This window comes from Nesoenas mayeri (assembly GCF_963082525.1).
Source record: "Nesoenas mayeri genome assembly, chromosome: 1".
Taxonomy (NCBI): Eukaryota; Metazoa; Chordata; class Aves; order Columbiformes; family Columbidae; genus Nesoenas; species Nesoenas mayeri.
Genome location: NC_137541.1, coordinates 45,065,821 through 45,082,271, shown reverse-complemented (window position 1 = coordinate 45,082,271; position 16,451 = coordinate 45,065,821). Strand labels below are relative to the sequence as shown.

At 44.1% G+C, this 16,451-nt stretch overlaps 1 protein-coding gene across 1 annotated transcript; it reads right to left on the bottom strand.

Moving 5' to 3' along the window:
• Positions 1–3,844: 3,844 nt before the first annotated feature.
• HAL (histidine ammonia-lyase) lies at positions 3,845–16,249 on the bottom strand (the record flags this gene model as incomplete). The annotated part of the gene is made up of 20 exons (XM_080363754.1): positions 3,845–3,994; positions 4,966–5,035; positions 5,128–5,236; positions 6,279–6,413; positions 8,810–8,975; positions 9,068–9,133; positions 10,161–10,241; positions 11,049–11,107; positions 11,227–11,322; positions 11,407–11,554; positions 11,970–12,017; positions 12,752–12,891; positions 14,177–14,302; positions 14,382–14,419; positions 14,616–14,682; positions 14,766–14,838; positions 14,949–15,023; positions 15,328–15,355; positions 15,526–15,586; positions 16,003–16,249. The coding sequence occupies 20 exons, from the start codon at positions 16,247–16,249 to the stop codon at positions 3,845–3,847; spliced, it is 1,983 nt and encodes a 660-aa protein (XP_080219880.1).
• Positions 16,250–16,451: the final 202 nt, after the last annotated feature.

Below are 16,451 nucleotides of genomic sequence, written 5' to 3'. Positions count from 1 at the left end.
GAGAAGGCTAATTTGGCAAGCTACTATAATCAAATTAGCATGGAATATTTCAAAGCAACAGACAAATTAGATGTGTACTTACTGTTAAGTTGCTTGCCTGCTCGCCTTACCAGCCCTCTTATTGAAATAAACTTTATCAAGCATTACCAGTCTGGTACATCTTTATGTCCATTGTTCTTGTCTCCACTGCATGAAAATAATTTTTAATTGTATCAATTAGAAATAAGACGGTTTGCAAATATGGTTTCCTATACAATTTTAATCTGTAAAACTACTGTATTTGAAAGTAGCCCCAACAAACCACCAATGAATGAAGATGTTTGCATCCAGGTTAAGATTTATTGGGAAGAATGATGTTAAGTAACCTGTGATGGAGAGCCGGGGGCTCAGGTGCGCACATTTGGGATGGTCTTTGGTGGTGCTGGGAGGCCACAGCATCCTGAGGAAACACTCGCAGCTCCTGAGTCTGCTCAGTCTCAAACTCAGCAGACACCAGGAACCACAGTCATGGTGGGAAGCACAGTGTCTTTCCAAAATACCAAGTCTCCTGGTTTCTGAGGACCTGACACTCAACAGGAGCCAGCAGCTGGGAGCCCAGCAAGGTGCTGCTTACCAGCTGGTCTTGCCTTGCTGAGGGTCTCAGCTCCTCTGGGGCTGTAGAGGCACGAGGAAAAGGAGGTGAGAAAAATGCGATCAGGTACACTACTCACTGGGCTGCTGAAAGTTGGAGCACACTGTTGGTTAGGGGTTGAATTAGGCCTACTATTGTAAATCAATGGTGCCAAAATCTTACAGTTTACCCCTCATGGCAGTTAGGCCAGCGAGGTTATAGCCTGGTGAGTACAGCCAACTTTTAATCACCTTGAAACTTAGAAGAAGAACACTTGCAATCTCATACAGAAGTTTGAAAAAGACCTGATCTCATTTATTCTAGGCTGAATCTGAAATAACACAACACATGATTGTGCATGTAAGTTTGTGCTTCTGATGATGAGTATGATGACTCCTACTTGGAGAAACTTCGAAACTTAAAATCCTGGGGTTTTTTCAGCTACTATTTTTTTCTGGGGCTTGAAACATCATTTGAGGACGTGGTATGTAGAAAAAAGGATGATACAGCTCTGGAGCTGAAGCTGCTGCAGTGTTTAAGCAGAGTCTGGGGAAGGGAGAGTCTCTGCACACTGGCTGAGGCTTTTCTTCAACTTTTCAAATGGATGGTGGCTGCAGAAACAAAAAGGCTTAACTCTGCAGGTGAAGTCATAAAACTACACCTGATGAGCATGAAGAACTTGGCATGAAAGATCATTATTGATATAAGCAGGTGACATAACCTCTGGTACAAAGGGCTTTAGTGAACCAGACTGCTGAGGAAGGACAACAGTCTCATTCTGCTTAACAGATATTTGAAAGCCATTACAAACATGTATGAGCTTCATTGTGACCTTCTGATCTCCCTGAGCCTTGGGCACATCTGCTAACAACCAAAATATGTAAGGCACCCCAAGCAATATATTTTCTCCTGCTTTATTTGAGCCTGGCTAGCCAAATAAATCAGTTTTCAAAACAATTCAATGGCATTCCTGCCACTAGACGCATTTTCCTGCAAGCAGATGTTGCACCAGATGTGAGTGCGGATCTTTGTTTTTATAGAGCTGGGAAGAACACCTGAGGTATGTGATTGCACGGTCCGTTCTACCCAGGAGGACACTTGTGAATAGCATTTATGCAGGCTGTTGGCGAAAGCTGTCTGGCTATGAGCATGGGCGTCTCTGAAATGCAGCTGGTGTGGTGCCTCTCGGCTTAGCGTGGGTGCGAAGCTGAGGCCACCCTGCTGCAGCACCTGCTGGTGCTTCCTTGGTCCCAGGCAGCCCAAACTGGAGATGAGCAGGAAGCAATGCCCAGCACCTCCTCTCTGAAGTGCTGAAGGCATTTGAGAGCCCAAGATTGCATAAGGAAAACCTCAAATATCCTCTTGCTGGAAAGGAATAAGCATTTGTGGCCTGAAACTACCAATGTGGGAGGATTCTGCTCTCATGAACAAGGTCTGATGGGAACACCAAACCATGTACTTGCCCAACAAGTTTGGCTGAATCCAGTAGCCATTGGGGAGTCCACCCCAGGGCTGTAATTAGTGGCAGGTTTGCAGTTAGAGGATGTGGTTATACTGCAGTGGAGCGGCTGGCTTAAGTGGTTCCTGATGGCCCGCTGTGCGGTCCTTGCCAGGGAAGGCACACCAGACTGAAACGTAGGAAGATTTTATTTCCTTGTTTTTAATGTGGCTCACTTCAGCAATGACATTCACCGTGCTGGCTCCTGCCACAGCTGCGAACAGGACGTAGGTAACAGCATGGTGGGTAGGAACTTCTGCTGGCTTTGCTGCTGAGGGAACCATATTGTTTAGCTGTAACATGAGGCTGAGGGAAAATGGCTGACCCTACGAGGTATAAGCCTGGCTGTTCATTCTCACACTTGTTTTAATTAATACCTGATTTTATACAAAATGGAAGAGCTTCAGGGGGAGACTGAGATACGCTTGCTGCATAGACCCTCAAGCTAGAAGGGTCAGGACTTACTTGGCACATGACGGGGAGACAGAGGCTGGAGATGCTGCAAATCAGGCACAGAAGGAAGGAGCTGAACTGGGAGCTCACATGCCATGGGTGGGTACGTTAGTTCCCACGTCTTCTGGCCAGGTTAGGTGTCTCCCTGCCATCCTGCCAACAGGCAGGAGTCCTCTCCTCGGGGCACACTGAACACAGCAGGTCTCAGACACACGAGGGCAGCCCCACACTAGTGCTTTAGCTGCCCCTTGCAGCACCGCCGGCAGCCTGGGGAAATTCCAGCCTGCGGTGAACCCCCTGCAGCCGTGGGTGTCAGGCCAGCGGTGCTGAAGCTGGTGGTGGTTAACAAGCCTGTGCGTGTCCAAGTGATGTCTAAGTCCTGACTCTTCCCTTGCAGAATGAGTCCCGTGCCAGAGGCCAGTGCTGTAACATGGAGCACGGTGTGACACGAGTCACTCCATGGGCATGGGGCCCTGGGCAGACAGACAGGTCCCTGGCAAGCCATGGGAGTGCTGATCTCGCACTGGTTCATATCCACCACTCCTACACCTTCTCTTCCTCCCCCTTTCCTGGCCCCTGTCCCACCTGCCCTCCTTATTTCTCTGCTAAACTTTTGCTTTACATTTTCATCATCACACATGACAGGAAAAGAGATTGCTACAGCTGTATGTGAAGCCTCAGTTTATTTATTGCAGGTGTAAGCCCATAGCTCTTAGAAAGCTGCATTAAGTGCAGTTCATCACTGGAGTACAATATATTTGTTCTGGACCGATGATCTCCATAGCACATTTTTATGCACACATATTTTCAGACTTCTGAAGCACCTGCTCTAAAATGCTCTTACTATACAAGAACCTGTGCCTCATATATGATCTGCGAAAGAGTGAACCAAGTGTAAAGATAACTTTGCTTGTGGCAGAATGAAGGGGATCATAGCAGGTATACAAAGGAAAAAAAAAAGTGAGACTAGTAGATGTATGCTGTTCAGTATCATTGGCACAAAATGAAAACAAGTGAATAGCTGACAAAACATCCACTCATTTCAGCAGGAGTCTGCATGTTTTGTGTTGAGAAGCTCAGGAAATTTAGCCAAAACCAGACTATTGTGACAAAGCTGTCTTTCACATGCGAGGAAAAGCAGTGAGCCATTTCTCTACTATCTGTAGGTGCTCCTACAGTCATGTCCTTTGTGTCACTTGGAGAAACCACATTGATTTCTAGAACAGCCACCCTTAGGCAAGGTCCTGGACAGGGATGTGCTTTGTACCATTTGCTCCGTACTCTTAAAGTTCATCCTGATACCCATGGTCATGACTAACACCTGTGTTCATTTCCAGTGGTCCCAGGGAGAAGGCTGTTGGTGAAATGGGTCTCGATTCAGGGACGTGCTCCCTCCTGTACTTTTCAATGTAAGGTTCGGCCACTTCCCACACCTGCCAAATGAGAAAGTGAAACAGTAGAGTCAGGAGCACAACAAAAGGTCAGGTCAGACATCAATGCACAAGTTCAGGAAACCCCATGGAAGAGTTAATGGGATGGAGGTGAGAATTATGGGCCTACAAAGATAAGTTGTGTGCAGTCAGCAGAACCAGATAGGCAGCCAGAGTGAGGCTTTGGAAAGAGCATGTGGATGGATTTGGCAGGGGATGGTAAAAAACACAGCTCCAGGGGGATGAGGTGAAAGGATTCAAGGTGAAAACATTGCATCTTTTCTTGTTACCAGGTTAACACTCTGTGTGCAACAGCTGGGAGAGGATCACTGCCACTTGCTACAAAAATCACTTGGTCATGAAGGGGCTGGGGGAGTGAAATAGCAGCTGGCAAGGACAAAGAAAAAGGGAAGGGATGGTGGCTGAGATTTAAGGCAGAAAAGGATGATGTTCTACAGTCTTCTTTGCCTCTCCTCCTGCAAGGGCTGCAGGGCAAACTGCCTTGCAGAAGACAGGCTGGGATTTTCTTCTCCCATTTGCTTACTCTCCCCAGTTCTTCTGTTACTTATGTTTTACAAACAAATAAAAGAGATGGATCACATAACTGTACAAACACTTGGCCCAGGTTAACACATTTCTCCACTGCTCTTCCCTCACCAACATCCACGTATTGCTTCCAGTGGCCCACCAGCCCAAGGGCCTCAAGGCTGGGGAGCTCTCATTGGCCCAGGAATGAGGAACACTGTCTGGAGAGAAACCACTGATGTCTCTGGAGATCTGCAGGGGTATAGGACCCTGCCTTCAAATGGTTCAAAGCTGGACCTATGTCTTTGAAACCCCCAACAGAATTAATAATGTAAGCTATTTATTACATAGGGCAACTTCAGGAATTAGTTTCTAAAGATGGCCCATTAAAACTAATGAAAACCAAATCTCAAATAGCCTGGTGGCTCATGCCCAAAGTCAACACTCACCTTCTGCTCCATGAGCAGCCTGTGAGCTGCTTCGATGTCTGGGGCCATGAAGCGATCCTTCATCCACGGCCTGTAACGAGACACATTTGTGAACATTGGCCAAACATTAACCACCACCGCCAGCAGCCGGTCTCCAGATGGGTGACCTCTGGGCAATCTTACCTCACCACGGAACGCACAAGGTCGTAGACCTTCTCCAATGGGGTTGTCGTTTTCAGAGGGCGTAGGAATTCAATGCCCTGGCAGGCTGCGAGCAGCTCAATAGCCAGAACTAGGAAATCAAAATGGCGAAAGCGATTTTTTGGCAGCTTAAGGTGAGGTTTCCCTCATAAAGCTATCCTTGGTGGTTGTTCTGGGTAATGAGATGTGGTTTCAGGTAATGTGAAAAGAGCAGCACATCCTCGCACCTCAGAGAGGCAGCCCAGAAGCAGGATTGTTTTGTGGATGGTGCTGGGGGTCGTATCCAGTATTTTGGAAAGCAGATTTCAGGTAATGTGCTGTACAGACTTTTCAGTGTACCAGGAACTCCTAGTTATCACAGTATTGAATCCTTAAAAATCTCTTCTAGGGCATCTTGAATACCCAAAGTAATAGGCATCATAAATCAGAAAAATTCTTTAGGACTGAGAAGAAGAAAAGGGCCTGAGCTATAAAAGTAAGTCTGCCCATAAAGCTTGCAAAAGCCCCTGTGAAAGCCCTACTAAAATTACAGAGCTTTGGAAGACAGTCTTCTGTCTGGAGAATTTTGCACGGTATCTGCGCACCTCACACCTGATCATTATTGGTATTGGGTCCTCATTTTCATGAGCCAATCCACCCAAGGAACTGGGAAAACAAACTGGATCTAGGACACATTCTTTCCCAACACCTTGTTGAAACACACGGTTTCTCAAACCAATTTCCCCGCACACAGAAAAATGTAGTTATATAAAACTAAATCTTCAGAGCATTCATATGTATAAACTCAAGTGAGTTCAGTATTTCTGTGCTGTGTATTACTCTGTTCTTTCTCTAACAACTGACACCATCTGCCAAATAAATAAATAAAAAGCAAGAGAGAAAAGTTTGGCAGAGTGTCCTGCAGTAAACAGTGCTGCAGTAAACACTTAGTGCTGGATTTACCTCACTTCTGTTAGAAAGATCTGAACGCTTGTAAAATGTGTACTTAATAAATATTTTTAGATAGTTCCTCCAGGTGCGTTAACTCTTTTTTTTTTTCCTTAAAGTATATCTAAAAATATCTTAATAATATCTAATATCTTAATCTGGTTACATACATAAGGTCTGTCTGGAAAACAGAATTTTAATTTTACCTTGTTCCACATGTTCAATAACTCTCAAAGCTTTTCTTGCAGCCCATCCTCCCATGGACACGTGATCCTCCGTAGCAGCACTGGTTGAGAGGGAGTCCACAGAAGAGGGGTGGCACAAGGCTTTGTTCTCAGAAACTGCAAAATCCCAGCGCAGTGAGTGTAAGACAGAATGGGCACAAAACAGCAGAAGCAATGGAGCAAAGAGCCCATCCACCACCTCAGGTCCAGCTACTGCTCCTCTTTCAAGAAGGCATCCATACTTTATCTGAACTGAGTAATTTGTAATAAATATATTGAAAACTAACATTGTCTCTGAGAACTGTAACCAATATCAGTCTTTAGGTGCAAATATTAACCAAATATAGAAAGACTGCTCACTCCTTCCCCTTCTCTGGGGTTGGGTTTCTTGGGCTCAAAGGCCTGATGGAAACTGAAGAAATAAGAGCGGACAGCACAACTGAAATACAAGCCTGGTCTTGCCTGCTAGTCCAAGGCAACTCTTTGTAAAGAGCACTGGTTCCCTCTGTTTTCGATCACAGATGCTGCCCTCCCCTGATTTCAAGGGAAGAGCTAAAGATCAGCATCTGGTCTCTTCTCATCAGAGCTGAAGCACTTGCAGAACTTGCCCCAGGAAGATGCAGGAGCATGATACAAATTCTCTCCCACCCTCCTGGCCCCACTATGAGGCTGCCCATGTCCCTTCTCCGGGCATGAAAACCCCTAAGGGTGAAAGTACTCTGGATATGAAAGCCTGGAGTAAGTCTCTCAAGCTGCACCCAAAAGCAAGGAATATTTGGCTGCAGGAAGAGCTGTAGGCACCATCCAATAACAATTTGAGGTTGAAAGTTGTTCTTTAGAAGAGAAGAAACAAAGTCTGCGTTCACAGTGCTCTGGCTGCACGCAGACCTTTTCTTTCCAAAGCCCAGCAGGATGCTGCAGAATGCCCTCGACAAATTAGGGGCTTCAGAAAAGCAACAAGAGCAACAGAGAGGTGGTGACACCGATTGCAAATAGGCTGAAGTGACACAGTCCAGGGCCAGAGCCCAGCTGGCACATTTAGGAAGGCAATAGCAGGTCCTAGAGAGGCTGCACGTGGCGACTGCAAACAGTTTGGTCTGGCAGGCACAGCGCTGCTGGAGAGGAAGGGACAGACGCATCCAGCAGCGTTGCAAAACATCTGCAAGGTTTTTGCAGTTTTGTCTGTTTACCCTGAGAGTGGACAACACTAACGGGCACACAACCACCTTAGAAACTTAGAGAGTGACTTAAAAATATTAGTAATACCTTGCTTTAAAAAAAAAAAAAAGAAAAAAAAAAAGCTCAAACTTTTCTTTTAGATAAACTCCTGGCTCTTTTGACCAGGGAAAGGTGATTTTAATCCATGGACACGCAGGGTCACTGCAGCAATGAGCTTAGGAGGCACGGCTGTAATTTCCATTCCCTGGGGCTGAAGCCATGAATGCTCCAGAACCTCTCGCTCCAGGCTACAGAAGTGAGCTGCGGAACTTGAAGCCAAGCAACAACTAAGGCCTGCAGCCACCCTGAACTCTGCCCAGCTGAAAGGAAAAGTTTCCAGCCTTCAAAGAAGGGCATGAGAACTTCAGCTCCTTGTCCAGCCCCACTTCCCAACACAGTCTCTGAGCAGGATTTCTTTGTTACATCAATTTAGTTCATTGACTTTTTTTTTTTCTGTAGGATGTTTATCTACACCTTTATTTGTAATCCTCTGTTTCTTTGTCTGTTTGCATCTCTTATCATTCACCCTCTGCTCATTCCATGATGGCTCATGCGTTCCTGAACCTATGAACTGTAATATCCCAGCGGCGAGCAGGCTTGTGGTTGCTTTAGGCACATGTACTAGAGGGAAAATGTACTAATGCTCATTTTTAGTGTGCTCCTCTAATAACCAGCCCTGGGAACTCCAGTTTCCTGCAGACTGTGAGTCTCACAGTGATGTACTGGCTGTCAAATGGAGACGCCAAGTACTGAGGGTACCAGACCCAGCCTTGAGACAAGTGGTGTCTCCATGCTGGGGAGCAGTGAGGAACCCCTGCTTACAGATTCAAGCAGAGGTTCTAGGTTCAGCAGAGTGGCTCAGACAGATGTATGCTTGTTGCCTGCAGTGTTTGCTGTTAATTAGAGCCCTCTCTGAGCTTATTTGCAGGCTCCTGGGTACAGAGCTGTCACTGATTTTAACCAGAGCTCCTAGGCTGGTGACTGTAAATCAGAGTGCTACCTGACAACCCCATAAAGATGCAAGCAGGCAAGCATTCCCACCAAAGTCCACCTAAGGGTTTGCATGCTCAGAGCACTATACATGCCCATGGGTCAGTGCAGAATAAAGAATCCCGAGCTGAAATAATTGCAACTGCACTCAACACTCAAAATTTTCACCCAGACAGCACAAAGCATGTGGAGAAGAGATGGAAAACATGGTAAGATGCCTTTGTATCTACTGTCAAATCACAACTATCTCAATATAACTTGGTCTTTCTAGCTTGCTATCTTCATGATATTGCTTAAGCACTCACCCAGGGCAGCTGCTGTGCAGTGTGCAATCATGAAGCCAGAGTTCAGACCTCCTTCAGTGACTAAAAACGCAGGCAGTTCACTGAGTGAGGGGTTGCAGAGCCTCTCAATTCTTCTTTCACTAATTGCAGCAAGTTCATGCACACCGATTGCCAAATAGTCCAGAGCCTACAAAAGATCTCATTAAACCAGATGACAGAAAACAAACAAACCAACCCAAAAAACCCACTTTTTTTTTCTTTCTCCAAATGCTTAATTACCTTTGCAGGATATTCACCATGGAAATTTCCTCCAGAAATGGTCTCCGCTCTTTCAGCAAACACCATCTTTAAGGATAAGTTAAGGCATAAACATGAGTGAAATACAGTTTAAATGACAGATAACTGCCAGTAATCAGAATATCATAATTGTTTGTGCTAACAGGCTTTTATTTGCAAGCACATTATACTACATCCGTTTGTTCACTTTTCAGAAAATGAAGACCCAATCTCAGTTCTCCAAACTTGTAGAGACAGTTTGGACATGTGTTTTTTCAAACAGACTACATAAAATGAGGTCCTTGATTAAGGGGAGTGGGGAGGGCAGGGAACTATTAGGATTTTGGATTCTGGTACACGTGTTTGGATTCTGGTATAGTTTCCCCATTCCTTGGCAGATTCTCTCCAGGGCAGATGTAATTTTGGACAGGTTACAAGCAGGAATGCTGATCAGCTATCGATATGATGTTACGTACAGCATCTTTATACTGCCAAGGGGAATCCAGCCTTGCTCAGCACCAGTACCAAATCTGTGCACAGAGTTTACAGGCTGAGCTGTGATGAGGCTTTTTGTCTGCCCTCTCTGACCGAGGACTAATCTTGCTCTGGAGTGCAGGTTTCACTCCTATTGCACTGCCAGATGTTTCATACAACAAGTCACCATCCAGGTCCATTTGGTTGCCAAGCCCCATCTATCTAATATTCAATATAAGCATACAGAATCTCACCTAGGAAGCATTACACTAAGCCAGGGGTGTCAAACTCATCTTTGCAGGAGTAGTTACATTTACACAGTCCTACAATAATATTCAGTCCTTTGAAGGCAACCAAGAGGCTGATGTGGCCCCTGGTGAAAATGAGTTTGACAGCCCTGCACTCAGCTGTGTGCACACATTGTTTCCTTGGCCAAAACACACTCACATGCACTAATGCAGACATGGACTAGGGAGGAGAGGTTGCTGTCATAACCAAAGGTAGTTTTTGTCTGAAACCAGTTATTACTTTTTTGCCTTCTATGCAAATAATTTTTGAGAAGAAAGAGATTAAAAAGGCCAAGCAAAATTTTACACGGAAATAAAGTTATCAAAAAAGATACAGGGTTGTCTGTAGCACTGTTGATTTCAGTCATCATTATGTCCTTCACAAAAGCAATTGTATCGTTTACAATGCCGTGGACCTAGAACAAAAGACATTAGCACCCAAGTTTAGTGTTTAGACTTAGTTCATCTTGGGCATGCTGACCAAGCTGCAGGCACTCTCCCATTATCCCAGTCTCTAACATCCACACATGAAGATAGTTTTGGATTTGCTCTTAAAATCAGGAGCATCACTGTGGAACAGTGCTCATCCAAGACAATGGAAAGACTATATTTACTATTAATATGGCAATATTGCTAAAAGGGTGATCTGATGACATCATTCTTTACTTGTTTGGGTTGCTTTACCCTAAATGGAAGATACTTATGCAGTGGCAGAAGGGTTATTATGGGAGAAGTAACCTTCCAAAGGCCCCACAGAAAACACTCTCATTAATTAATTAACTTTCATTAATTCCATTTATTTGATAGCTTTGCTCATATTAAGAGTCATGGGATGGAGTTCTTCCAGCTTGTTTGAGATACTACTGGTAGATGAACAACCTGCCACTCTGGTTGCTTCTGGAAACACTTTTCCGTACTTCACCATCTTAGCAGCAATACAGAAGAAAAGCCCTACAAAGCCTGCAAGTGTGGAAACCAGCATGTTCCCCCTGCTTCTGATGCCTGACCCCCTTCAGATTCGAACACAGCTTTGTTAGATGCTGCCTGATAGCTGCATGCATGGGATCCACTAATTACACATCTCCATTAATACTATCTTTGAAGCAAAATAAAATCACTTCCTCTAATGGAGTCACACAGTGCATAGTTGGCCATATTTCTGGTGTGGGAACCTCGCCATCATTTATGTAGTGCTACAAAAGGAAGCAAAAGTCAGTTTTTACCTGAGGGCAGCAGCGCATTGTGTATGCGTCCTGAACTCGGTCACAGAATCTATGGCTCTCTAGAAGGAACAAGGAAGGAAAAAAAACGAATATTCCTCACATGAAAGCATACGAGCTGCTGCTGCAAGACCCAGCCAGACCTGTGTAACTGGGAAGGGTGAAGGTTAAGATTGTTCACCTGCTATTTCTGATGGATGATGGTCAGAATCTAGAAGGGATCGGAATCGAAATGCCACTTCAGCCTGCCCTCGGTGTGGGCGCACTGCATGGATATCTAGTAAAACAAGTCAGACTGTTAGGTTTTGCTCCTCTTGGCAACGGCTGTTAAGCAAACAGAGGTGAAAGGCCAAGTACGCACCAGTGTCAAAGGCCCTTGTTGTACCCTTCAGGACTTCAAGCGTAAGAGCAGCGATTATGTCAGCTTGTCTGGCTATAGCACTGGCTCTTTCAACCGCTTCGCATCCCAGCGAGGTGATCATTTGTGTCCCATTGATGAGGGCCAGACCCTGCAAAGAAAGACCAGATGTTAAGCAAATTCATTGTGGCTATTCCACACATGATGACAATCACTCACCTCTGTGTGAATTCTCCTTCTCATATACATGTGTTAAAGACCTCTGCTTAGCTTCCTGGATCATCCCAAAATCATAAAATCCATGGCTTTACTGGGTATCTTTGCTACATAGATTGGCAATGTTCATCACCCTAGTAAGTAATCACAGACATCCTCGGAGCTCCAGTGGTTCCAAGCAAGAGCTTTATTTAATGTCGATCCCACTACTGATAATACCTCGTTAATAACTTTCTGGAGCTTGATTTAAAATGACTGTTAATTCATTTCAGGCTTACAATATAAGTATAAAGCACCTAGTGATTGACAATGCTTGTTTTCCTTCAGCTGGCTTCATTATACTTTATTACCTCTTTTGGTTTCAAGGTAATTGGTCTCAGACCATGGGCTTCCAGGACCTGTGAAGGAGTTTAATGACAAGGTAATTAATGAAAAAAGTTTTTCAGTAATTCAGTCATCAAAGCCTTTAAATCCTAAATGTTTCCATAAATAAAAATATTAACAAATTCCTTAAGTGAAGAGAGAAAAAGAGCTCTGTATCACAAACATTTAAAATATTGTTTTTCTGCTAGGCCAAAATAAAGGAAAGCATTTTTGGTCTTCCAAACTTTCACCTCATTTCCCATTGCCAGCAAAAGAAGGTAGTAGGAGCAATGAAGCGAGATACTGTCACAGCCTATTAATGTCTTGGCTTGGTTTTGGTTAAAACAAGACCAAATGTCTTCTAGTGAATTTTCCTTTCATCTAAGTCCTTCTAAGTAACTGCATTTTTCTGAAGCATGTTTTTCAGACAGTGTGCACTCCAGCGCTGATAACACCTGATGTTTATATTTTTACTGAGCTAACGGTAGAAATGGTAGGCAGAAAAGGCCCATGTTTATATTTATTGCTACAACAACCAAGGTCACTGATAGACCTCTTATGTTCCACAAGTGAGAGTTTGTAAAAGGGTCATACTTGCAGGGAAGGGTGGGCAGAACAGGTGACCCAAATTGACCAACGAGGTATTCTACATACACACCATACTCAGTGTGAAGCTCTCGCTAAAGGCTACACACAATTTGGCAAACGAGCCAGCAAGTAGAAAAAAACCAAAACAAAACAACCAAATAATCAGGTGCATGAATCTTACATATTTAGCATCAGCCCAGCCACTCTTTGGGGACCACATCTTTCCCTCTCCAATTAATCCCAGAGCGAGATGAGAGAGGGGGGCCAAGTCTCCGCTGGCTCCAACTGTCCCTTTCTCAGGAATATAAGGAAGGCAGGATGCTAGAAAGAAAACAAAAAGGACTCCTGTTAGAGCTTCCCTTCAATATGCTCCTTGGAAAACAGAGAAGTCAGCATATGAGTGTGGTCACAGTAACATCCTGCCACCACGGTCCATGGCACCAGCAGGACTACTCTTGTTGCAGACTGCGATTTGCCTCTGCTCCCAGGCTAGCTGCAGTTTATAAAGAAATAATTTCCCTTCTGCATTTAGTTCTGGAGTGGGTGGACCCCAGCCTGGGGTGATTGCATCTACAGCCACACAGCCAGGCAGGTAAAACATCGCTCCTCTCAGCCCTCCATTGCAAGGTGACCACCTGGTACAGACAAAGCTATCTCTTCTTTTCTCACCCCACTAAACACTGGGTAACACCTAAAAATCATCTTTCAACCCTCTTCCCCACACTGAGCACTGAATGTGTGAAAATGAAGAAACTGAGCCCGGGGAACTGCAGAAAAAAGTAGGGAAGGGACCACCAGTCTGTTTCTCTTCTTTTGCAGAGCTGAATGCTGAATTGCAGCTCCTTCACCCTCTGTGGGAAGAGGAAGAGGAGGAGGGTGTACCAGAGGTCACCACTGCATGGAGAAGGTGCTCTTTGCTTGTCACTGGGATGCCTCATCAGAGGAACCATTAACAGACAGCAGATAATGAACGGCACACCCACTTCTTTGGTTTCCCCATTGCAGCATCTGGCAAGGCCACCCAGCTTCAACTGATCTCACAGCCATGGCCACGTGAGCCTGATCACCCATGGGCTCCTGCATGGCTGCCTTGTAACCCTCGCTCATAAACATTTGTGCAGGTCTCAGAGGGTCTACTCACAAAAACAGGTGCTGCTCAAGCAGGCGTGCCTAACAAACACTAACATGTGCAGTTTTCTATGTGGTAATAGCCCCACCCCAAAATTTTGGCATCCCTGAAGATGGTGGCACACGCAACAGGACAAAGGTTAGAGACTTGAGGCTTTGTAGAAGAACTTTTCCAGAGTCGCAGTCATGCTCTTAGTCAGGCTTAGCCTTAAACTAGTTACTTGCCCCCTCAGAAGCTCATTCCCCAAACTCGTAATTGCTGTATCCCTTTATCTCAGCATTTCCTGTCACTTCTGCCCACACCACACGTTCAACAGAGGAATGGTCTCTATCCATGATCTTCTACAGAATCAGTCACAGCTGAGCTTTGATCCTGATCTCTCACAACTATCAACATCCATAGTTTGATCCATTTAACAAAATAGTTAAAAGAAAAAAAAAAAAAGGAGAATGGGATTTTCTTTAAACATCTTTTTACCATTAAATGCTTCAATAACTTGCTGGAGCGTTTCTAGGGATATTCCACTGTATCCTTTTGCTAGGACATTGATCCTCAATGCCAACAGCATGCGAGATCTCTCTGGGCTCAAAGGTTTCCCCACACCTGAAACAGACACCCTCTTGGTTACTAACCCACTACCAACAGCGGCAGAAAAGGGAAACATCATGCAACTTCTCATTACCTGCAGAATGTGAACGAACCAAGTTCACTTGAAGCTCCCTATGGGAAAAAAAAAAAAGAAAAAAAAAGTAAAACCACAAATAAGACTTGTCAGGTTTTATTTAGCACAGAACAGAGGGAAATGTAGAAGCAGCTCTCTCATCTAACCACAGGGTATAAATGTACAAGGTCAAACTGTTCCTTTATCTTCCTTTCCTGAAATGAAAGGATGGAGAAAGCCGCACACACAACTTACTTCAGCTTGCTGTTTGGGATGACGGTCCTGGCAAACTTCCCAAACCCCGTGGTGATTCCATAAACAACTGCAAGAAATGTACATGACTGGTTAAGGAGGGAACCCGACAAAGATTTTTAAACTATTATTAGTTAGAGGAAAAATATTTACTTGTCTGTTCCTTTATGATCCTTTCAATCACTTCTCGTGATTGTTTGACTTTAGCCTCAGCTTCAGGTGTGAGCTAAAACGTGAGTAGTTTAAATATTAGTTTATCTGTCATCATTTAATTTTAATTTTAATTGTAGAAAGATAAACATGTAATTTTTAGCTGGGTTTGTTCAGAATCTTTACCTTTATCTTGTAGAGCCCCTTTCCTAGATCAACCAAGTCCTCCGTTGTTAAGCTGTTGCCATCTAAAGAAATATACTATACCAAAGAGCCACCTTTTAGTTTGGGATATGTGTAAGTATAAAGTTGCTTAATAATCAGAGTTAAAAGCAAACAAACCAACCAACCAAAACCCAGTCAAAACTCAGCAATGAGAGGAAGCTCACTCACACTTTTCATAAGACAGGAACTCTCTAACAAAAATGTAATAAAGACATTATATTAGATTCCTAGACCCAGCTAATCTAATAGCCCCTGATTGTGGCAGTGGCTCAGCTCTCGGCATGTTTTGGTGAATAAGCAGGATTTGTTACCCAGTTGTAAAATTGTTGGCGATTCCTACCTTTTCTGGTTCTCTGTATTTGCTGTATCTGAAAGTCTGTAAAGGAAAATAAAGGGTAAACAGGATTTCATAGGTAGTAACCATTTGATTACAGTTGGCAACATGTTTTAAGAATGAAGGAACACTAAAGGAACATGGAAATCTAGAATATTGTGAATCTGGAATTATAAAAAGTTCAAAGTGCTCAAAAAAGGATACAAATGAACTCCTTCTGGCTGAGATGGTATGAAATCTGGAGACATTATATCTCCTTCTATAACTAGAAGAAATAGGCAGAACACACACAAACAGGATTAAATTGCGTTCATTACCATACACAGCAGTAAAAATTCTAATTTGCAGTTACCGGCACTGAACATCTTTGTATGCTTCTAGGAAAATAACAGAGAAGTATGTATTTATTTGAGGTACTCTAAAAGCAAAAGCAGAACAGCCCAATCCAAGCATATACTATATATGACATCATAAACAGATTATGCATATAGAATCCTGTACCTTCTAAACCTTATACACTTTTGCTTCTAAAAACTAAATATTCTTAAAGCATTTTGGCATTTTTCCATAAAAATTGTAGACACTATCTCAGACACAATTTTAGACAAACTGAGTCACAGTTTGCAGACTCGCGTGCCAATGCAAGTCGCTCTGCGATGTATTTCTTGTGGCTTTGCTTACCAACTTCAACAAACTCATTGTCCTCTAAAGCATCCTCCACTGTATCATCAAGATCCAGCAGCCCAAGTCCTTTGCACCTTCGCACGTAGAATTTTACTTCTTCCACCGAGGCAAATCCCCCATTGTCGGGTTTGTTTTTCATGTACCGTCTCACAGCCTCCTTCCCCAGCCACCTGATGGTGTTGGTGCAGCTTCGGCACGGCACCGCCAGCCATTCTCCTCGGACGTGCACGGTGTACCTCAGCATGCTTCCGCTCCAAAACTGTCCCTTTTCAGAGAAGGGCTGCAGCGTGCAGCAGTTTTAGATTTACCATGTGATGACCTGAAGAGCAGCATCTAGCTGGAGTCCAGTGTTGCAATCAGAAGCAAAATCCCCACTTTTGTAAATAAGTGAGATCGATGTATTCGGCTGACTTCATCCAATCAAACCAAACCCAGGGAGCACACCC